This window comes from Diorhabda sublineata, chromosome 1 (genome assembly GCF_026230105.1).
Source record: "Diorhabda sublineata isolate icDioSubl1.1 chromosome 1, icDioSubl1.1, whole genome shotgun sequence".
NCBI lineage: Eukaryota > Metazoa > Arthropoda > Insecta > Coleoptera > Chrysomelidae > Diorhabda > Diorhabda sublineata.
This window is the reverse complement of record NC_079474.1, coordinates 33,742,764-33,767,340: the sequence shown is the minus strand read 5'-3', so window position 1 is coordinate 33,767,340 and position 24,577 is coordinate 33,742,764. Positions and strand designations below refer to the sequence as shown.

General features: G+C 31.4%; 3 protein-coding genes across 3 annotated transcripts; 2 read left to right on the top strand and 1 right to left on the bottom strand.

Moving 5' to 3' along the window:
* The first annotated feature begins 12,071 nt into the window (after positions 1–12,071).
* LOC130445899 (co-chaperone protein HscB homolog) lies at positions 12,072–13,006 on the top strand. The gene is made up of 2 exons (XM_056781792.1): positions 12,072–12,481; positions 12,565–13,006. Exons 1-2 carry the CDS (start codon positions 12,168–12,170, stop codon positions 12,956–12,958), a joined length of 708 nt encoding a protein of 235 aa, XP_056637770.1. The 5' UTR covers positions 12,072–12,167; the 3' UTR covers positions 12,959–13,006.
* Positions 13,007–13,799: 793 nt separating this feature from the next.
* Positions 13,800–17,005, bottom strand: LOC130445889 (chromobox protein homolog 1-like). The gene is made up of 3 exons (XM_056781780.1): positions 16,578–17,005; positions 16,300–16,520; positions 13,800–16,055 (listed from the first exon to the last, which is right to left on the bottom strand). Exons 1-3 carry the CDS (start codon positions 16,706–16,708, stop codon positions 15,901–15,903), a joined length of 507 nt encoding a protein of 168 aa, XP_056637758.1. The 5' UTR covers positions 16,709–17,005; the 3' UTR covers positions 13,800–15,900.
* Positions 17,006–17,220: 215 nt separating this feature from the next.
* On the top strand, positions 17,221–20,482 carry LOC130442631 (chromobox protein homolog 3-like). The gene is made up of 3 exons (XM_056776923.1): positions 17,221–17,412; positions 17,698–18,077; positions 18,203–20,482. Exons 2-3 carry the CDS (start codon positions 17,705–17,707, stop codon positions 18,361–18,363), a joined length of 534 nt encoding a protein of 177 aa, XP_056632901.1. The 5' UTR covers positions 17,221–17,412; positions 17,698–17,704; the 3' UTR covers positions 18,364–20,482.
* Positions 20,483–24,577: the final 4,095 nt, after the last annotated feature.

Below are 24,577 nucleotides of genomic sequence, written 5' to 3'. Positions count from 1 at the left end.
CCTCTTTTTGCGAATTTCTGTTCGTCGGCGTAAATTTTGTGAGAAAACTCCAGGAGATGACGTCCATATCTAGGCTTCACAGTCTAACATCAAGTTTCGAAAATGCCTTTTTCTTCAAATTTCTGTTCGTCGGCGTAAATTTTGTGAGAAAACTCCAGGAGATGACGTCCATGTCTAGGCTTCACAGTCTAACATCAAGTTTCGAAAATGCCTTTTTCTTCAAATTTCTGTTCGTCGGCGTAAATTTTGTGAGAAAGCTCCTGAAGATGACGTCCATGTCTAGGCTCCATAGTCTAACATCAAGTTCCGAAAAAACCTCTTTTTGCGAATTTCTGTTCGTCGGCGTAAATTTTGTGAGAAAACTCCAGGAGATGACGTCCATATCTAGGCTTCACAGTCTAACATCAAGTTTCGAAAATGCCTTTTTCTTCAAATTTCTGTTCATCGGCGTAAATTTTGTGAGAAAGCTCCTGGAGATGACGTCCATGTCTAGGCTCCATAGTCTAACATCAAGTTCCGAAAAAACCTCTTTATACGAATTTCTGTTCGTCGGCGTAAATTTTGTAAGAAAGCTCCAGGAGATGTCGTCCATGTCTAGGCTCCATAGTCTAACATCAAGTTCCGAAAAAACCTCTTTTTGCGAATTTCTGTTCGTCGGCGTAAATTTTGTGAGAAAACTCCAGGAGATGACGTCCATGTCTAGGCTTCACAGTCTAACATCAAGTTTCGAAAATGCCTTTTTCTTCAAATTTCTGTTCGTCGGCGTAAATTTTGTGAGAAAGCTCCTGGAGATGACGTCCATGTCTAGGCTCCATAGTCTAACATCAAGTTCCGAAAAAACCTCTTTTTGCGAATTTCTGTTCGTCGGCGTAAATTTTGTGAGAAAGCTCCTGGAGATGACGTCCTTGTCTAGGCTCCATAGTCTAACATCAAGTTCCGAAAAAACCTCTTTATACGAATTTCTATTCGTCGGCGTAAATTTTGTGAGAAAGCTCCTGGAGATGACGTCCATGTCTAGGCTCCATAGTCTAACATCAAGTTCCGAAAAAACCTCTTTTTGCGAATTTCTGTTCGTCGGCGTAAATTTTGTAAGAAAACTCCAGGAGATGTCATCCATGTCTAGGCTACATAGTCTAACATAAAGTTTCAAAAAGCGTCTTTATACGAATTTCTGTTCCTCGGCGTAAATTTTGTAAGAAAACTCCAGGAGATGACGTCTATGTCTAGGCTTCACAGTCTAACATCAAGTTTCGAAAAAACCTCTTTTTCCGAATTTCTGTTCGTCGGCGTAAATTTTGTGAGAAATCTCCTGGAGATGACGTCCATATCTAGGCTTCACAGTCTAACATCAAGTTTCGAAAATGCCTTTTTCTTCAAATTTCTGTTCGTCGGCGTAAATTTTGTAAGAAAGCTCCTGGAGATGACGTCCATGTCTAGGCTCCATAGTCTAACATCAAGTTCCGAAAAAACCTCTTTTTGCGAATTTCTGTTCGTCGGCGTAAATTTTGTGAGAAATCTCCTGGAGATGACGTCCATGTCTAGGCTTCACAGTCTAACATCAAGTTTCGAAAAAACCTCTTTTTGCGAATTTCTGTTCGTCGGCGTAAATTTTGTGAGAAAGCTCCTGGAGATGACGTCCATGTCTAGGCTCCATAGTCTAACATGAAGTTCCGAAAAAACCTCTTTATACGAATTTCTGTTCGTCGGCGTAAATTTTGTAAGAAAGCTCCTGGAGATGACGTCCATGTCTAGGCTCCATAGTCTAACATCAAGTTCCGAAAAAACCTCTTTTTGCGAATTTCTGTTCGTCGGCGTAAATTTTGTAAGAAAGCTCCTGGAGATGACGTCCATGTCTAGGCTCCATAGTCTAACATAAAGTTTCGAAAAAACCTCTTTTTGCGAATTTCTGTTCGTCGACGTAAATTTTGTGAGAAAGCTCCTGGAGATGACGTCCATGTCTAGGCTCCATAGTCTAACATCAAGTTCCGAAAAAACCTCTTTATACGAATTTCTATTCGTCGGCGTAAATTTTGTGAGAAAGCTCCTGGAGATGACGTCCATGTCTAGGCTCCATAGTCTAACATAAAGTTTCGAAAAAACCTCTTTTTGCGAATTTCTGTTCGTCGACGTAAATTTTGTGAGAAAGCTCCTGGAGATGACGTCCATGTCTAGGCTCCATAGTCTAACATCAAGTTTCGAAAAAACCTCTTTATACGAATTTCTGTTCGTCGGCGTAAATTTTGTAAGAAAGCTCCTGGAGATGACGTCCATGTCTAGGCTCCATAGTCTAACATCAAGTTCCGAAAAAACCTCTTTATACGAATTTCTATTCGTCGGCGTAAATTTTGTAAGAAAGCTCCTGGAGATGACGTCCATGTCTAGGCTCCATAGTCTAACATAAAGTTTCGAAAAAACCTCTTTTTGCGAATTTCTGTTCGTCGACGTAAATTTTGTGAGAAAGCTCCTGGAGATGACGTCCATGTCTAGGCTCCATAGTCTAACATCAAGTTTCGAAAAAACCTCTTTATACGAATTTCTGTTCGTCGGCGTAAATTTTGTAAGAAAGCTCCTGGAGATGACGTCCATGTCTAGGCTCCATAGTCTAACATCAAGTTCCGAAAAAACCTCTTTATACGAATTTCTATTCGTCGGCGTAAATTTTGTAAGAAAGCTCCTGGAGATGACGTCCATGTCTAGGCTCCATAGTCTAACATCAAGTTCCGAAAAAACCTCTTTTTGCGAATTTCTGTTCGTCGGCGTAAATTTTGTGAGAAATCTCCTGGAGATGACGTCCATGTCTAGGCTCCATAGTCTAACATCAAGTTTCGAAAAAACCTCTTTATACGAATTTCTGTTCGTCGGCGTAAATTTTGTAAGAAAGCTCCTGGAGATGACGTCCATGTCTAGGTTTTCTGGTATAATCCCAAGAGTCGATAAATCCTTTTCATCGTTTTTAGCTTTTTAGCGTTAATTTTGTAAAAGAACTCCTGGAGATGACGTCCATATCCAGATTCCATTGTCTAATCTCAAGAGTTGTAAAGTCTCACTTTATGCTATTTTCAGTTCCTTCAGATTAATTTTGTAAGAAAATCTCTGGACACGACATCCATGTCCAGGTTGTGTGGTATAATCTTAAGTCGAAAAATAATTCTCTTTATAAGATTTTCGATTCATTCGCTAAATTTTACAGGAAATCACCCGAAGATGACGTCTATAGTTAACCTTTTTGGTGTAATCGATAAAACTGGAAACAAAAATTCCTTTTTAGACGATTTTCGATTTAATTACACTAATTGAGAAAAATCCTTCTGGAGATGATGTCCAGTTCCTGGCTCATCAATATGGTCATCGACATTAGAAACGACTTGATATGATTTTCAGTTAATTCGTATGAATTTTGGATGAAACTTTCCCAAGATGATCACCATAACCACAATCCCTGAGCTTGCCCAATATTGGAAAAAACTTCGTGGAGATGACATCTATGCTCAAGCTCCTTGGTGTGGTTGCCGGTAGTAAAATCCATTTGATATGATTTTTGATCCGTTAATGCGAACTATACACAAAACCTCTCGCAGATGACGGCCATGATGGGGGCTCCGTAGTGTGTTCGTGGATATCAAAATTTCCGGGTCATACGTAGGAATTTTGCAAAAAAACCTTCCGAAAACGACGTCCATGTCTACTTTTCTTTGTCTGGTCGAAGATACTAGAGACGAAAATCTGTCTTGTTACAAATATCGGTTTATATCGCGAATTTTCTAGGAAATCTTCTGAAGATGACGTCCACGTTTCACTAAACCAGATATTCAGGATGTCGTGGCGTTTAAAGATATCGCATAATGAAGAATCTCGTTTTGTGCCTTGGAAATGAACTTAAGAAAATTCATTTTTCCATCCATCACATTTTGAAATGAAGTGCTTTCATTCGGGTAAAAATTTTCTATAAAAATTTGTTTGGATTAATGAAAAATCAATGCGGATATAACATAAGTCGAAAACAGCATCGACCTCCAAGGGCCATTACATTACTAGCGAGATTTTTACGTCAATTCCAGCTGTCGAAACCGTGGAAAGAGATACTACAACCCTGGGGATAACTGTGCTCCTGGTTGTGCAATAATATAGGGATCCTAACACCGAGTGTATTTGATGGGTCCTTTTATTGAAGGGATCGAACAGAGTTAATAAGAAATCTCTTATTAAATTAAAAAAAAAAAATGGAGAACACGTATTTTCTATTCACTGTAATATCATATACATCACGGGCTCCACCTGTTGTTTAGCTAATTACTTTAGTCTAGAAGGTTAATTTTGTATTTTATATATTGAAATTTTGTAAAATGTAGAATTAGATTTTGGAAATTAAATACTTTCAACATTTTCTTTTCTTTCCAAATATTCCTGATGAAAATATTTGGAATACAATCAAATTTTCTTTGATTATGTCTTCTTCTTTTTTTAAAATGTAACTCAATTGATGAATATGATGCCTTATCATCGTCTCCTGTTTAAATTATTTATGGAAACGTTATCATAACATTGATACGAGGGTTGCTACTTGACTTTAAAGATAGAGACAAATATTTATAATTGGTTATGGTTGTACTGTTTTTCAAAATATTCTCCATTAAGATCAATAAACTTTTTTACATTCGTTTGAACCCATAGTTGAATCATTCCGATTTAGGTACCTCCTAAACATGTGATTTGAACGCATCAACCGTTTCTTCGGGTGTAGAAAAACGTAATATATAAATATAAACAATTAACTAACCCTCGACTTGGAGATCTTTCCCTTTTTGTTTCCATTTTTTTCCTTTTTTCTACCTCATTTTATTATTCTCCCACTCCCACTGTTTTCATATATGTTCTAACCTCCTACAACCATTATTTCCTTACTCTTCCTCTTCTTTTTTAGTATTCGTTTTATACTTGGGCGCTGATACAGTTTTTTGTTAGTATCTTTCCTATATATTTTTCTTTACATTAACCTCGTGTCTTTGAGCTACACTTTTACCACCACTTATTCATTCACAAATTATTTATTAATAAAAAAGTTAATGTAAAGTAAATTTTCTGTTTCGTAAATGTAGGTACCTATTTCATAACCTATTTGACATATCGTCAAATCTTTTTAAAACTAATATTAGATGGCGTTACGGGTTTATATGTAAATGCAATCTGTCTTTTTATTATAAAAATGTTTTCGAATTTTTTTAATTTACAGTGAAATATTTTGACTTTGGATTTTATAAAAATAAGTACTAAAATTTCCTTTTTTAATCGCGCGTACTAAATTCAGTTAAATATAACCATAACAGTTTAAAAATAAAAACTAAAATTTATTTATAATTTCCAAACTACTATCTCACCTACCTACCAATGGTCTCCAGTAAGAGGCGTTACAATCGCCCTTCTACTACCCCCACTATTCGAATGTAAACCAATGGGTTTACGTCTGAGGGCTGTCTCGATATAATATCGAGCCGCATATGGGATAACCTCTCTGTAGTATGATCTCCTGGTATAGGGGTTTATGACCTTACTTTTCTTTAATGTCGTAGAAGTGTGCTGTTGCTAGGCGACGATTTGTCTATAGCCTTGGACGCGTTTACTCGCTTTTAAATCGTCAAAACGTAAAGTTCATTGACGGGTATATATGATACAGAATTTTTTTATGCTTGATTAGTTAATCGTTCTAAATAAAGTAATGATATACGAGGTTAATAAATTTTTATGATTTATAATGAATGTGTGCGTTGATATTTTTTTTTCTATAAATACCGGTGTCAATTAACTGTCAACATGTCAACAAACGTTTTAATCAAAATCAGCCGTATTACGTGAAAATGCATTTTAAAGATTTTACCGATCATTTTTACCAATATCCACATCATTTCACGTACTCTCAAATTCTTCAAAATCATAAAAAATCGTTCGTTTCGTTCGATAAGAAATTCGATGATAATTTGAAAAATACAGAAAATAAACGAAGATTTAACGGAAAAATATTGAAAAACATCTTCACGCAATTAAAAAATAAAACTAGTACGGAATTGGAGGAGTTTATAGATTTAGACGCTGCCGCACCACAAACATCCGGTTTTTCCAAAACTCCCACATACGAAACTTACAATTTGAATGGAGTTTTCCTGTCCAAATCTACAGGAGACGTAGAAAAAAGAGACGGAACTATAACTAATCCGGAAGTAAGAATTTCAGTTGATTCACAAGAATTTGGTATGTATACAAGCTAGAGGAAACCATAAAAAGCTGCTGTTCTAATAGAATCTACTCGTTCTATATAAATTGCAAACCTTTAGCTATTTGGGAATTATAGATTAGATGAAAATATAAGTGTACACCAGTTATATTACTCTATAATTCATAAAACTAGACTATAGGTAGTGTCTACTGCGTATCGGAATCTTCAGGGGTATCAGGATGTTAAGATTGATACTGAAGGAAATATTTTAATTTTAGAACACATAGAGAAATCGATAAGATTCGTAGTATGTCCGAAAAAGAGATTGGGGTATGTATCAGGTGACGATAAGGAAAGAAAACTTGAATTCAATCTGAAACCCCAAACATCTTCGATCTTGAAAACAAAAATAGGTCCGGAAGTACAAGAAGGGAGAGTATTTGAAGTATATAATGTTTTAAAAAAAGGTATAACTAAAATAAGATAAATAATCTAGCACGGGCATCCGTAAGAATTTTAGTTTTTAATAAATTTATCGCTTGAAATTAAATCTAAAAAAACTATTTGATATGAAAACTTTAAAACCTTGTTGGTTATGTCTTGGATTTAGCAGGTGTTTTCAATACGCCAGTAAACGATTTAGACCTTTCAGCATCGTTTAAAGGTTCACTGATTACTGAAGAATATGAAGACTTTCATCATCTGAATTGTCACCAAACGCGACACGTCGAAGGCGTCATTAATTGAAGTCTTTAGAGTAGACACACCTGATTCATAAAAACTTTGTTCTTTCCACATAAAAATCAAGATTCGAGAGATCAATTACAAAATATTTTAGACGTTTTTCACCAAGCATGGAACTGCAAAGTATTCCGTGGAATATTAAAATTAATGGCAGCAAGTTTTATTTTAATTTCACTCTTTTGCATGTTTCTAAACACATATTCGTGTATAGTATCAATTAATTTCATTACATAATTACTTAAAACCGAAAAGTACAACGTCACTTTCCACTATAAATAATGACTGAGCGCCCTCTAGAGCTGTAACTTCGAAATTCTTGACGTATATGTTTCCTGCTTAAATACATGCTGCCATCTTTGTTTTAGAAATTGTATAATGCACAATGGGGAGTGCCCGTGATTGGTTAAAATACTTTATATCATTTTTTTAGCAATATCGAATGTTAAATGGAAATATAAGAAATGTAGAAACTCGCGTCCGACAAATAATTCTGCAGGAACAAGTACCGCCAACAACATAGAAAGAAACAAAACCACCGACGATCATACGGAACCGAAACACACTTATTGTAAATGCGAAAAATTGAATACGAGGAAAATCGAAGCGGATTGTAATTGTTGGAACAAAGAAGACGAAACTTTGATTTGTTTACTAAAATTAGAAACTAGGGAAAATTACAAACAGATTAAGCATATAGAACAAGAGCTCAAATTACAGAGGAAAGCGTTGAAATTTTTGAACAACCGATGTAAGAGCTTGGAAAATATAGTTATGACCGAAGAAAAGAAACTGAGTAGGAACAATTCTGATACGGGGGTTCAAGAAATTTATGTCAAGGCGTCTGAACAGTAAGAACATTTATTGATATCTAATTATCTAGTATGTCAATCAAAACATCATTCATTCATCTCTTGATATGGTTTGTATAGAAGAAAGTACAATTGGGTTTCCGTTTTGGAGGTTACGTGGAGTTGTGGTTGCTGTCCTGGCTGGAGAGGAGGAAAAACGAACTGCGGCTGCATTATTCCTTTTCGTCGGCCATTTGGCTGGTGAACCGAATCACCAAGTTACAGAAAATCTGCAGCATCGTCGAAGTGTTTGTGTGAAAAGGTTTTATCTCATGGATATGGGATGGATCTCGGGGAGGTGTTCATATGCTGTTGTTAGCAGTCGGAGGGTCGGTTAGAGGAGCTTCCTTTTGAGTTTTGAGCTATTGTTGATGATAAGAAGGTTTCTTTGGCAGCGGGTTTGTATTGACTTAAACGGTGTTATTGGGGCTGAATCTACACTTATCTAATTTGTCGGGTATCTTTCGTCCCTTTCATATTTTCTTTCTAAAGCTGCTCTCGTGATTTTCGCCAATTTAACTGACTCTAGTAGCTCTGGATTCGAGTACGCAACACGAAATCATTCTAATATTATTATATCGCTTTAATTCTAATTAGGAGTAATAAAAACAGTTTGGATAAAGAAGAATTGAATGCGACAACGAATTTTGAAGAAGACGAAGTGCCTACAACAATGAATAACAGCGAAGATACCGAAGAAGAATTATCGAAAAACTCGAGAATCGATAACGAGCAACAATATGAAGAAACAAACAAAAATGTTGATAACGAAATAAAAGAAACTCGCGATGAAGATGTAAAAATAAATTCGACGCAGAAAATTGTACAACCGGAGTTAGTTTTGAAAAATCAATCGACTTCTAACATAAAAATAATGATATCCAGATCGAGAGTTGTTATTAATGCTACTGACGAAGAACTAACCAATGGTAAAAAAGTTGTTACGCACGATTTAAAGAAATTGGATGAATCTGCTATCAAGAAAAACAATCATGACAGAATTTCCTGTCATTGTATACGGGATCCGACTACAATCAACTGTATATGCCCGTCAAAAAAATCGAGCTTCGTTCTCAAGTTGTTTCGAAAACAAAGCTGCGATCCAAAATGTAAATGTTGTACCACGACGAAAGTTAATAAGAAAAAATGCAGATATTTTATAGAAAAGAAAAATAAGGGTAAGTATTTTTGAAACTGTAAATAAGTTTCGGTTTTTTTACACACTTGTCATAACGTGGCACAAGTTTTTGTATACCTTCTTCATAGGAGGTTGCCGCCTGTGTTTTCAGTTTGGTTACATGTTCATTCAACTAGGCATCATCGTTGAGGTGATGACTTCCACTCTATTGCGATACAGGAACAGCCCCACAACAATTGAAAGGGATTCCGGAGGCAGATCCCTCGGAATAAAATTGGAAATTGTTGAAGATTTTGTTACTCCTTGGAGCCGTGCGTAGATTATGTAGCGTCGTAGTGAAAAATTAATTAATATCGATGCATACGAGTTTTTAGATCAAATTTTCGTAAAGATACTAAAGTTTCATAACACGTGACTATTTAATGACACAAGCATTGTCAAAAACTGAAGTGCTCTGCACATCCAATCATTTTTTGTGTTGTTTAAAACGAAATTTGGATATCTAAGATTTTGAGTATCAATTCCATGAAGTATCAATCGAGAAATACGCATGTAGACTTACAGTTTTAAGTTTCTCTTCAATTGCGGTAACCAGGTCAATCAGTAACCAAAAACGTTGTTGTTATTGATCGATTGTGAGTAAAAGCGGCACACACTTTGAAAACATCTTTTTCGTGGTCAAATTTTTATGCGATTCGTGATTTTACACACATAATCTTTTGAAAGTTGGTACTTCATAAACGTCATATGGATTTGACAATGGCGGCGCCATCTGTGTGTCAATCACACGACTTTTAAGTAATTCCACGTAAGGAATTTTTGACAGATAAAACCTGGACATAAGAAAATGAATTCTAGCCCTTTTAATCAGTCTCTATATAATTCAGTACATTTTGATTTATATTTATATATAATAGAATTGTATTTTCAGACAAATTTAAACCGTCGAATGAAGTGGCCCAGTCCTGATTAAGTCGTTTTGTTTAAGTTCTATAAAATTGAATAAAATGATAAACAACAATTCATTGTTTTTGATTTGTTCGAAGACACGTTGTCCTTCAAATAATTTAATTGTGTATCAGTCACTGTTTTAAATATTCATTAAAATATAAACTTTATTTAAAAGTCTTTTTGCCTGTGGGTGTCACATTTTGGAAACGAATATATTTATTAAAGTAGGGGTGAATCATCCTCCCTTCCGAATGAGTCACGGATAAAAGTGGTTATTTGCTATAGGGGTGCTTTTTAACGAGTCCATTTTCTATATAATTCTACTAGTTTCTCTTAGTTCTTAGATAAAAAACATTCAACAATCTCATTTTTGTCATTTTTCTGTTTATCGCCTACAAACTATTTTCGATTTCATCTTCTATTTTTAATTTAATTTTACACGTTTCAAAAAAAAATTATTGGGTCTTCTTGTATATGGAAATGTATATATTTGGAATGTTTCTGATGTAGAAAGATCTGTTATCAATATAATAAAGAATATTTTCTAGAAACAAATCTGTAAACTTCAATTGGATTTCTTCAGTTTCATTTTTAAAAAATATAGTTAAAATTGGAGTGAGTTTTTTTTCACAAAATATAAACTAATAGTTTCTACAGTAGTTTCTATACAAAAAAAATCATAGAAAAAATACTACAGCCCTTTTGGGCTTCAGGTTTTCTTTGAACGTGGAAAAAAATTTGTTCGGAAAAAAATTATTGAGAAAAATTCATGAAAAGTGAATTTCCTGGGAAGCTACACATAATTTTTGGGTTTTCCATTCAAAAATACATGATATTTCATAGTTTTCCACATGTTTTTGATATAAAAGAGTATTTTCATTTATTTATGTCAAAAAATTGACATTTCCGAAGCCGTTCGAAATATCGATTTATTTTTGACGGAAATCAATTAAGAAAACGTGTGTCTAAGATCACTACTTGTAAGATTTTTGGTACATAGAGATTTTTTTCTTTCTCTTTCTCTAAATCTGTGGAAACGGAAAGTTCTTTGATAAGATATTGGCAAATATTTCAACTTTATTCCATAATTGAATAAATGTTTTAGCCATTATTTATATTAAAGGAATCTACTAATATCAAAGACGAAATATGAAGTTTGTCTATGTTAGTTTAGTTTTTTTTATGATAGATGTCACTTTGATAAAAATTAACTATAACTAAAATTGAATATTTCTACCTATAACGTATTTTATATATATTGTACCATAAATATGTTATTTGGAAGTTAGATTCACACTGTATATTGAATGCCTCATCAAAAGAAATGCCTACTTGAATGAAGTCCTACCATCGTATCAAAATAATAAATCATCAAATAATTTAATATGGCTAGATTACGACATTGTAAGGAATTCCAATAGACGGTTAATTGATATTCATGTATGTATATTATAATCATTACGTATTGAAAAAATTCAGTTATATTTTTAACCAATGGTTCAAAAGATTACAATAAATTAATTTCAACAACTTGCCATGCCATCTGTAAGTAAAATACATAAGTTTTATTACGTCTCGAGTAGTAGATACGTTAAACACCTACTAGATGTCGCAGTAAATTAATTTTTCAATATCATATCAATCAAATATATTATGTAATTCAACAAAATATAATAATTACAAATCATTAATAACTGCGGTAATTCTTTTCTATATAATGTCAATTTAATATACAAGGAAATGTGTTTTAGAAATTATTTATAGTTTGCTGTAATGTTTGATAATTAGAAGTAGGTACCTACAGCGAACGTAATAAAAAAAGTAATTGGGGGTAAATGCAACAATGCTCGATATATCGATTTTTTCATCTTTTTTCTGTCAATTTTGATTCTATTTATCTTTTATTTTTAATCTGAAACTTCATATTATCGTATTAAAACAAGTATAGTTTAACTAAAAAAGGTAGTTATCTGTTTATGTACTTAAAGATCATATCGAGTACAAAAGATGGCAAAAATGTACAATTAACGTATTTTCTTATACTAATTATGACAAATGGAGTAAATATATATTTGAAATTTCAGCAATAGTTTATCATTACATTATATATATATTTTCATAAGAAAATCTTTTTATACAGCCATCTGGTAGTGTATATCAAAAGTAGTTGCAAACACAAAAAAAGAAGTAGAATATTTATTCTAATTTGACAGTACCAAACAAATAGTTATTACACAATGTTTATTCATCTGAATAGTTGATAAAAAAATATTGCAAAATGAGGAAGGTTTTGTTTCCAACTGCGAAATGTTGTTGTTACTTCAAACCAAATAGATCTTCATTAATTAACCTCAAAAATTCATATTCGACGTCAAATTCTAGACTTAAAAATTATTGTTGGAAATGCGGAGTAGAAAGAAGTAATGCGAATATGTTTTGCGAGAAATGTAATATTATCCAAAACCCACAAGAAAGAACTAATTATTTCAAGTTATTTGGTATAGAACAAGTTTTTAATATCGATCAAAAGATTTTAAAAGATAAATTTAGGAATTTTCAAAGTCAAATACATCCTGATAAGTTCAGTAATAGGTAAGTTTTACAAAAATAACTGTGTGGTTATCAAAATTGTTCTTATTCGGTTCAAGTTCTTAGTTTAATATTTATTTCTGCAGTAGTGAGAAAGAACAAATTATTTCAGAAGAATATTCTTCCTTGGTTAACAAAGCTTATCATAAATTAATGTCACCTATGCAGCGTGCGGAGCATTTACTCGAATTGAACGGAGAAAATATTTCCGATAATCAAACTGTCGACGAACCCACGTTTTTGATGAATATTATGAACTTAAATGAAGAGGTGGAAAGTACCATGCACGATATGGAAAAACTAAAACAACTCGAACAGAAAAATAAGACAGAAATCGAAGTTTTAACTAAGGAGATTGATAAACATTTTCAAAACCGCGATATAGAAGCAGCAAAAAAGTCGATAATCAAATTAAAATATTTCTCAAGTATTAGTGATAGAATTAATTCGATATTGAGAGAAGCTGGAATAAGTGATTAATATAAAAAAAATTAGTACTAAAATAAATTTTAATCGTTTTAAAATGGTTTTATTTTGTTTGTAACTTACCTGTTCATTCCCATCCTTAATGGAACTTGTTGGATACTTTTCAATAAAGTAAAGTATCTAATTAGTTGGAACAATCACCTGGATAAGGTAATCTCAAAAGTCACTGCTGCTATACGGACTTGTCGCAAGTCATGGGGATTTTGGCCTAAGTTGGTATACCAAACAATCTTCAAACCCATGCATAACTTGTTTTGGTGCCTGGAAACTGTTTGGGTATCACAGAAACCTCGTCAATACGCCCCATTACCTCCTTAGAAGCTACCAAAAGTGTATCTAGAGGTTTATCTGTTGGAGTATCACAAGAGCCTTGTAAACTAAAGAACCAAATGTATAGTATAATAGTCACAGATACTCCATTATATGACTGTCAATCATAGGTGAAAAAAGATCTTTTGCAAGCCCAAAATACATCTCAATGGTATACAGATGGTTCAAATGATTAGATGGAGTCTTATTCCAGACCAAAAAATATATAACCTCAAGTGTGAGAAGTCCAGAAAAGACATCAAACTAGTAGTAGGTATTCTGAAAGGACACCTCCACATCAATTACCACTATGCATGACTTAGGTGCCTCGAAGAAGTAGTACTTACACTGGGAAATAGGAAAAACCTCCTTTGGAAGGAATCTGGTTATTTGAGAAGCAGAATAATGAGATGCGGAGTCATTTTTTTATGTATAGAGCCAAAACGATTCCCAATTGTCAAAAAAATTCCATTTTTCAGTCGCCATGTATTCAATTTCTGCGTGTATATTAAAAACAAAACAAAAATTTTATTGAAACTATTATTACAAAAAAAAATATTTTTTACAAAATAAAAAACTATTAAATAATTGAAAATGAAATCATCTTTAATGTGATACACACTAAAAAATATATGTACAAAACATTATACTCTGATGTTCTGACAGAGTACATTGAAAAATTTCTTATATGATGAGATAACTCCTTCTATGTATGTTCCTGTCAAACATTATTTTATAAATATAACCAATAAGGGTACAGTAAATTGGTCACATGATTAATACAAGCAACAAATTTATGAGGTTCAATAAATTTTTAGGTTATGTTCGCGACTTTTCAGTCAAACAGTATTTTATAAATATAACCAATGAAGATATAGGAAACTGGTCACATAGTCAACAAAACCAACTAATCGATGAATGCTAAATCAATTTATAGATTATGTTCGTATTACCTGTAAGACATTATTTTATGAATATAACCAAGTTAACAAGGATAATTAGTTACATGATTAATAAGATTATTAATTGATGAGTGCTAAATCAATTTTTGAAAAAACACCAAATAAAAATGCGCGAACTGAAATTTTGAGTGAACAAAAGAGTCAAAACAGGCAGTGGTCAAAAAGATAACCTCAAAATGTGTTGAGGATTTCAACATTAGTCAATATCCATTTTTAAAAGCACTGAAACTACGAATAATTTTTATTATAGGTTACTTTTGCCATATTACAATTAATTTGTTACTACAGCACTTAGTTATTGAATTTTTACCTATAACAACATGGTAAATTAATCATGCAACATTCCAAATTGTCAATTTCGTATTGAAGGTTATGTTTCTGGTACATTTATTACTCTAGTACTTAGTTTTTGCCACTAACAACACAGTAAATAGGTCACATGACTTTTAAAAAGCACCGAAACTTGTTGAAAGTTACTTCTGCGAGTTTGAGGTTATGTTAATAGCATAGCATTCATGTTTCATTTTTGTGTTGACGTAATGGATGGCGTAGAAATGGTGTGTCGTAAATCAATTGATGTGAAAAGAAAGAATTTGAAATATTCGGTGCTCCAAAATGTTAATTTGATTTATTTTAGTAAATACAGTAGGATATGTCAACGTATAAACAGATATTTTGTATTGTTTTTGGCAGTTATTGGGAAACTAAGTTTACATGACAAAATATGTTGGAACGCCACCTCATCATATTATAGAAATTATACAGGAAGTTTCAATTAAAAGATATTCGATTTTTAGGTTACAATATATAACAGTGGTACCTTTAATAAAAAATATACCAACAGAATTGCGAATTATGATTATAACACCTTTTAATTTTCATCAATATTGAAAAAAACAATTTCAATCTACTAAATTACAACTATTAATTGATAAATTTTAATATTTTCTGTAAAAATTAAAACACCACAAGAACAAATTACACTGTCTGGTCCTTCGAGCCTGTCATTGCTAAATACCCGGCTCGAAAGACCAAACAATGTAATTATACATGTTGGTATTCTTCTTCGATTGGATATATTCGGCATTTCTGTTGTTTTACGACTATTAAGACTTATAGTAACCAAAAAAGGAAATAATTTATGTGAAAAATAAAACATTGGAATCGTTTCTGCGAACAATTCGTTCATAGCCCGCTATTTTCTTTGCAAAAATCTAGATATCAACAACACAAACAAGTTTGTGAACTATTCATCGATTTTCTTCAAAATTTTCATAATTTTTTTCCTCTACATATTGAAATTAGAAGGTACATGATTATTTCAATCATTCGTTATTTTAATTTTGTCATTAGTAACAGTATACAACTATAACGATTGGAGAAGTCAATAATATATGATTTAATAGAAAAAAAACAAAAAACTCGAAAAAATAGTTCACTCTGTATTTAATATCTTTTTTCCATCATTTATTCACGAAAAATCGAAAATAACGACGATAAATTAATTCTTATCATCAATTAAGAGTTGAAATGAATTATTTCAAATAAATAGGTCTGTATGATAATCAAAATGTCTTTTATCAAAGAAAATCATCAAATAGGTAAATATATGAACATACTAGGAACAATATTAAATTAATTGAAAAAAAAATGAAGTTGGCACAACTAACTTTTGGTTTCTTCTGAAGAAGGCGCAGCCCATGTTAGTCTTTCTTCATAAAATTTAATAACAACTTGTGGACACTTAACGTTTGCTTGTTTTGCTGGCACCAAGTCAGCCTCGTCTGTACCGACCCACTTCATGAGGAACATAAGTGGTCCTGGACGATAAAAAACCAGTTTTAGAAAATTAAGTTGAGAAGTATCAACTTTTCACTTCTTATACCTTTTGATATGATTTTCATACTGATTTTATATCTCTTTGCCATGTTTAAAATAACAGTTCAAAACGTCAATTTATACTATATATTATACTTATTCTCATAAATAAAATTAAGAAAAATTATCACGAAGGAGAAATAAATGACACAACTAATCAAGATGCAATGCAATGATGAAATTTACCTGCACTATCTGTGGCTCCAATAATTTTTTCCGGTTCTAATCCTCTGTCGAATCCCTGAACTTTTTTATCATCTTTACCCCGTTTGAAATTTTCATCTATTTTTCGTTTTTTACTGTTTCGTTCTTTTTCTTTGGCCATTTTGTCCATTTCATACTGTTTGATCAGACTTGGACAATCTAAATTTTCCTCTGGTTCCCAAGTGTTGTCTTTATCATCATATCTACAATCACCATTAGAATATTATATATTCAAATGTCCGGTACGTGTATTTACATACCCAATCCATTTCAATAGGTATTCTTTTACGCCACGTTCATTTATTCTACTATCGATAATTTTTTCAACAGTATATTCCTCGATCGCTTCTTCCGCATCAGGTTCAGGAGAGGTCTTTTTACTTTTGCTCATAATTATACCAAAAATTAAATTCTAACCTTAAATTACTTTACCGCTTTATCAAACAGATATACTAAATTATTTTCACAAGACTTGGTAGTTTTTGTTCGTTTGACTTCGAAAGGGAAGTTTTTGGATAATAAGTTTACTGTCAGATTTAAATTTATTCTTCAAAAATTGTTTGTTTATCAAAAAATTCCGGCATCTATTAAATAAATAACAGATAATAGCGGTATCCAGTAAATAAACTACCGCCATTAAACAATTTTCTACCTAGATATTTCAGTGATAATTCACTTTAAGTAAGATATTAAAACTGCGTGGTTACCTATGACGTCATAGAAATTTAAATCGATTTATACTGCAAATATAATATAATAAAAAAATGTATATATAACTTACAAGAATCTAATTATATATACAAAAATAAATAATAATGATTTAACGTTAAATTTATAATCAGTATATGAATATTGAAATTGACGGTTTTATCAATTTCCGCTAAGCTACGCCTAACAAACGGTATGCTACTTTAGTAGTGCATCTGTTATAAAACGTAAAATTAGGTAGTGATTAAATCGCTTTGATTGGCGTTAGAGTTAATCAAAAATCGCATTCATTTGTCAATCAAAAATATAAAAAAGTGTGGCGTCTGTAAAATTGCTTTTGTTTGAAATAAGCATTGTGTCTTCACGATTTTTTAATAATTTGTTTATGTAAGTAGAGAAGCCAAGCCAGTTATCGGCTTTGTATATTTTAACCTACAAACAGGACAATATAATTTTTACTACTGTAGAATTGCCGCTATATATTTTTATTTTTCTGCACATTGTTTCTTCTTTCTCAGTTTAAACGGATGTCATACAAGAAACTTGTTATATTCTATACGTTTGTTTTTACATTGTGGTTATTTAATTTATTTGAACTTCCCATCGTTTAAATATTTTATCGTATTTATTTTTCAAAAATGATATCGCTCGAATTTTATACCAAAATTTTAGTTAAGCTATGAGCAGAAGGAGTAGTCCAGTACCTGCACCTCCTCCAGAAGAAGAAGTGGTAGCTCCAGAAGAATACGTAGTAGAAAGAATTATCGACAGCCGTATTAACGAAAAAGGAATAAAAGAATATTTTTTAAAGTGGATTGGTTACGAGGAAAAAGACAACACTTGGGAACCGGAAGGTAATTTGGATTGTCCCGGATTAATTGAAGCTTTTGAAAAAGAAAAAGCTAGAAAAGAAAAAGAAATGGAAAGAAAACGGAAATTAAGTACACCTTCAGATGGAAAGACAGTCAAGAAGAAAACCGACGAAAAAAAATCTTTAGGATTTGATAGAGGTTTAGAACCGGAAAAAATTATCGGAGCCACTGATAGTCCAGGTAAATTAATGTAATTTTTTGTATTTAGTGACGAGTTTCTTACTGATTTTAGGCCGATAATTATTTAGGATGTACTGTTTATTGTAGTAGTATTTTTGGATGTTTGGTAATTTTCATATTTATAGGTCAATTAATGTTTTTGATAAAATGGACGGGTACGGATGAAGCGGATCTTGTTCCGGCAAAACAGGCGAATATAAAGTGTCCTCAAGTCGTAATTAAATTTTATGAAGAAAGGTTGAAATGGCATTCTCCATCGTTGGAAGAAACTAAAACAACAGAGTAATATTTCCCTTGTAGCTCTAAGTTTTTTTCCTTCTAATTTTTTCTTAAATTGATTAGGGTGAAAATTTATTTAATAGGAGATAATTTTCTTTAATTTTTGAAAATTTTAGATTTTTATGAAATTTAGATAACCGTAATGGTATTTCTACGTATATATACATATAATTTTATTGAATTTTTTCTATTTAATAACAAATAGTTGAAAATAATTTGAATATTTTGTAAATTGGGATAATAAAATAATTGCACAATGTAGGTATGCTTTTAGTAGAGAAAGAAAGAAAATACGAATATTTGTTCAGTTTTTTGTTTTTATTTTAAAGTTATTGATCAAGTTTGAACACGTTCACAGCCGTGAGGTTAATAACTTCGAGCACAAACTACTTTTCAAAGAAATTTACAAAAAAATCTTCAAAAAAGTTCCAGTTCTTTTGTTTTTTGTAAAACAAGAGATGTAGTATGACTTTACATGAATTTCAACTACTTTAGCTTCTTTTCATGTATGAAGTATGGTACAACACCGCTTCCTGTGTATTTTGTTATCATCTCATGCTTTTCCAGCTAACAGACTTTGTTCTTCTTCAGTTTTTCTGCCCTTTTCATGTTTATTTTACTTAAAAAAGGCTCTGAAATAGTGAAATCGGCCAAAAAATGACATTTGGTCAATAACAATGCTTTCAGTTTGATTTCAATAAAAAATAAGCTTTTCTGAGTTTATTTTGGTCAAAAAATGCCCTTTCCAACAATAATTTGGTCAAAAATTTCCCTTTTCAATATTAATTTGGTCAATACCAATCCTTCCAGTTTGGTTTCAATCAAAAATAGAATTATTTGAGTTCAATTTTGTAAATTTAATCAATTTTCTGACTTATTTTGGTGAAAAAATGTCCTTTCCAACAATAATTTGGTCAAAAATTGCCCTTTTCAATATTAATTTTTTTATTAGTCCATAGCTTTTCAACCTGAAATATTTCGTTTGACCCTCGTAGCTATTACACATTACCTTTTCAGAAAACTCACTTATTGACATGATCTGTATCATTTGGAAAGCAGTTTTCTCATTTTTCTTTACATATCTAACAATAATTGTATTTATGATTGAAAAGCCAACTTTTCCAAGTGATATTCTTCCTTAGTGACTTTCCTAATTGAAATTCTACTGTTATTAACAGCCTTTGGTGTTTGCATTTCATCATCCCCATTCTCAAATACTGACTATCATACCTTTAAGGTGTAGGCTTCAAAACGGCACTAGAAACATTGCCAAAATTTACAATATATCGTACTTTCAAATATTATTTACAAAAACCAGTTAATTGGTTGATAATTTCGATTTTTTGTATTATTAATATATTCGGATTTAACTTAATTATGTTTATACAAAAAAAGCTGCCATTATGAAAACGTACTTTAATAATTTGTTAATTGATTAGCTGCTTTCTAAAGACGATTTACCTTCATAACTCTGTCATTATCATCACATCATGTAGACCAATTGAATTGGAAATTTACACACTTTCTGGTTCTTTGAGACGGGTATAAACCATATATGAAAGGCTAACTGTACCATGTTAAAATACAGTGTTCAGTTACACTTTTTAGTTCTTCTAATGGATATAAACCTGTTATCGAAGGCTCACAGGATGAGATAATGTGACTGTGTTACTGCAGTACGAACTTATTACATCCACGATTACGGGAATTCGAATTAAATTCATGAGAAATAAGAATGTACCAAATCGTCAAGGCAGAGTCAACATATTAACACGATATTTACACGGAATATGTTTTCGTGAAATTTTAATGTAGCTTTAGGAAGAAAATGCTTAAATAACATAGTTTTGTTATTATCGTGGTTCTCTGTAGTTATTATAAGAAGTAAATGGACGAATATTGAAGTCGAATTTGAAAAATATTCAAATAAATTTGATTCCTCTCTAGACTTGGTAATTATATGCAAATATATTTTCTTCCTATAGCTATATATATACATTTAATGTCGTTTCTGGTTGATATATGAATAAAACTTTAACTAGTTTCTATAGAATGTTGATATAGTAGTCTCAACTGATGTATGTCTCTCCGATTTATGTAAATAAGAATTAAATGGTTTATATTTTTGTCGTTTTATTCATTCCTTCTACCACCATATCATTGGAGGTCGAATAATTGATACACTCTGTATAATACGTCAATAAATAGAGGTAAGTATAAATATTTCCATATTTAAAATATACCCTATAACTTATTTTTTTTAAAATCGTTTTTTATTAATATTATTAATTTTTGTCGTTTTTACTACCTCGTCATTGGATTTTGTACACATTAAAAAGTATTTGAATAATGAAAATAAATTGAAACACTCTGTAAAGTACGTTTGAAAAATGAAAGTAAGTATAAATATCTTCATATTTGAAAAATAACTTATGATCTACGTAATAGAAGCCGTAATTCAATTCAAATAGAATACAAAAAATGATATAAATTATATTAGTTTTCCATTTAGACATTTGTCACGATAAGATTGATTAGTAAAATGGAATGAGCAAATACAATTATTTCTAAAATCGTTTTTGAACTGGTTTTTTATTGATATTATTTTTTTCGTTTTTACTAACTCGTCATTGAATTTCGAATACAATAAAAATTTTAAGTGAAAATAAATTGAAACACTCTGTATAGCGAATGACCGTCCGGGAATTTTTGTTGAGTGGCACAATCTCATTCGAATACTTTTATTTCTTTATTGTTCTGGATAAAGTCTTTAAATCCAGTTTTCAGGATTTCATATGTTCACAACACTCAATTTATAATTAACTGATCTATAGATTAACAAAACTCACTAAATTCTACACATAGTTGTTTTTTAATAGTGGTAGTGCCTAATAATTCATCTACAGCGCGGCCTAATTTACTCTAACCTTCAAAATATTCTACTGCAAAAGTGTCTTTTTCGACTTAGTGATTGCCGACAACTTTATTTATTCTAACCTTCAAACTAAATCTTTTGATTAAGACATCATATACAAATCAAAAATGAACAGAACAACGCGATTGCTTAAGTCACCAACGCCGATTAAGTTTTGACCGACAAGCTACAACCGAACCATATTGTAATATATATGAACAGTTTCTATTAGTGGAAGCTGTTCTGATTAAGGAAGACAGAATGGCAACGATTTTTCTATCCTCCGAGGTTTCAGCTCAGTTCTGCGCATTGTCAAGCATGCGCAGTATAGATAAAGTGTCTCGAACGAGAGAAAATGAATATTGTCGGCACCGTTACCATTCCAAGACTACATAAATGATCCACACCACGTTGTTTTGTTTTACCATCCTATCGCGTCGTTTAAGTTGTTATACTTATATTTAGATGGATTACGACAATGTTATTTCTTATAACTAAATTGACGTCGACTGGAGGTCTTAACTTGAACTACTAATATGACATCCCTCATAAAATACCGCCGCGTAATTTGAATTATTTGAAGGTACTGCTATCTCAGAACTAATAAATATTCAAATTTATGTTTATATTTCTCAAATAACAAATTTTCAAGATAGAATATCACAAAAAATGAAAGTTTGAGAACTATTATGAAAAAAAAAGAAATTTGTCAATCAAATCCTGTTAGGAGAAAAAATTTTAAGAGCACCTATTTCGTTACCCAAATAAAATGTATACAAAAAGGCTTGTTAAAGTAATCTGATAATCCTTCAATTATAATAATAATATAAACATAACGTGTGTATTTATGAATAGGGTAGAAATAAAACTCGAAGAAAATATATATATTTTTAAATAAATATTACATACAAAAATATACAATCAAAATGTTACATATTAAGTTATTATAACCAATTTCAATAGATTTCATCACTTGAACTTCATAATACATCGCTTAGAGTTAATTTAGTATTGTTTATAGCCGATAGCTCTATTAAAACATTTCAAGTCCTTATGTGCATTTGGGAACAAATGTATCACATTAATAGATTCTCAACGTTACAGATAACATTTATTAAAAGTCATTTTGAAAAATTTACCATAACACTATGCATAGTCAAAAGTACAAAAAATTACGAGCACAACAGAACAATAATGAGTCATCAAGAGAAACTGTACCATGTCTACCAAAATTAAATTATCCAGCTTTGTCTCAAATTCCCTAACTTGATATATAGTTATGCTAACAGATCCATCTAGGGCTCTGAAGTTGAACTACAAAAATAATTCAACCATAGATGAACCACATTTGGAGTCATAATATGTAACGCAATTTCACTTTTTTATTGGGTTTCTCGATTGTAATATTCCGATGGAACTTAAATAAATAGCACACAATAAATAATCTTTTGTGTATAAAATATGTCTAATCAATCAAAAAGCTTTTAACACTAAACAGAAAAATGAAATGAACGACATCAATTATAATAAAACTACTTTTATTGATTTGTGTCTGGCTAAATGAAATCTGGTGTGATATTACTTAGTATAGCTTCAAACAGATTGAACAAACAAAACGTTCAACAGTATTTGGCTACTTGTTTCGGTAACAGATTATGTAAAAACACTTTTTATTAATTACTAATATTTTATGATTAACGTTTGACAAATTTTCATGATACTAGAGATAAATTTGTATTAGAAGTTCGTTTAGTAAGAAATTCTCTATACTATATCCGTTTTCAAGATACAGGGGGTTTTTAAAAAATGTATGATTTTGTAGAGTTTCTCAACGCTGAAATGAAGTGTATTAATATACTTTTAGTGTGGCTAATTTGAAAAATATAAACAATTTTTGCAATTAGGTATATAATTAGTTTTATCATTAATTGAATTTGATTAAGAATAGTTTTTGGAAACTCAATGTAAATTATCAAAAATCTAGATATAGATATTTTTACTAATATTTACACATGTAAAATATTTTCATATGAATGAATAATTCCTCAATTTATCCATCCCCTTTTAATCTTGCTAAAATATTGACGAACCTTTTTGAGAAGATAGAAACATGGTTATACCCTTAAGAAGGAAATTAAACAAACTGACAGAGAAAAGGAAGTTTTGAAACTTTATTATTGTCCTTGACAAAGGTGGATATTGATCTGTCCCTAAAAGTTTGAATTTGGCCCGTGTTGTGACATTCTATTAGGAAATGGAGCGAAAACTAGAAGGGTAAAAAAATAAATTGGGTGTATGACAAAAGTAACAGATAAAACGATGTTTTTTTACGTTTAGTTTACGAGGCGTAGATGTTAAATTAATTCAAACATAAACAATTATAACCCTACTTCCATGTAGAAGAGAAACTATTTTTTATTATTTTACCTCTAATAAACAAACTAACAGATCTAAATTTCAACTTTTTCTTTTTATATTTAAACAAATAAAAACTGGCAATTACTGTATTTTATAACGGTAGTAAACAAGCATATATGACAGTTGGCAGAAATGACGGGTGGATCATAGACATCACAGAACAGTGGATAGATGGCGGAAACGATTTATTACATAGCACACACTACAATTGACGATGTCGGATACGAGAGACGGCACGAAACACCTGGTAGTTGACGTGGCGGATTTGACGGATGATGTTACTTCCGTTTATATTTTAGATGTTGTACTTTCGTTCTAGAATCGATAAATTTTTCAACTGGAGTTTATTTGATTGGCGTAAATAAGTTTTTTATTATATTCTGATTTAAATGGAACAACCGATGTCAAATTTCGGTTAGGTTAATTTAGTGTAATGGAATTTTAATTAAATTAAGTGAAAAGGGTAGAAATTTGATGTGGATAGGAGCGTAAGATTGAACTTTGCTTAAGTTAAATTTACATCGTAAAATATAATGTAATTAATTTAGTTTTGGAAGATTTTCTATTATATTCTATAGACATTAATTTTTTTATTGTACTTTTACGTACAATCGTGATGATATTCGTAGTGAACACACTGTTTACACCACCACTACACCAACACTCACAATTACACTGTCTAACGCAAGACTGAAGTCTCTGAAGACGATAAATTGTACTTTATAATAAATAAATTGTGAATTGTATATGACAAAATTAATTATATTAATATGCAGTTGTATTCATAATTCTTATCAATCTCGCGATAATATAATTCAATTATGTCTCGTTAATAAAGGGAGTGCGTGCGTTTCTAAATTGAACTTTGTGTTGATTACACGCGAGATAG

Bases quoted from the DNA above. Each gene is read 5' to 3' on its own strand.
- LOC130445899 (XM_056781792.1), top strand. From the start codon at position 12,168: ATGAGGAAGGTTTTGTTTCCAACTGCGAAATGTTGTTGTTACTTCAAA. The intron at 12,482-12,564 runs GTAAGTTTTACA...TTATTTCTGCAG, and splicing joins CCTGATAAGTTCAGTAATAG to TAGTGAGAAAGAACAAATTA.
- LOC130442631 (XM_056776923.1), top strand. From the start codon at position 17,705: ATGAGCAGAAGGAGTAGTCCAGTACCTGCACCTCCTCCAGAAGAAGAA. The intron at 18,078-18,202 runs GTAAATTAATGT...TCATATTTATAG, and splicing joins CGGAGCCACTGATAGTCCAG to GTCAATTAATGTTTTTGATA.
- LOC130445889 (XM_056781780.1), bottom strand. From the start codon at position 16,708: ATGAGCAAAAGTAAAAAGACCTCTCCTGAACCTGATGCGGAAGAAGCG. The intron at 16,521-16,577 runs GTATGTAAATAC...TGGTGATTGTAG, and splicing joins TACCTATTGAAATGGATTGG to ATATGATGATAAAGACAACA. The intron at 16,056-16,299 runs GTAAATTTCATC...TTTATCGTCCAG, and splicing joins TGGAGCCACAGATAGTGCAG to GACCACTTATGTTCCTCATG.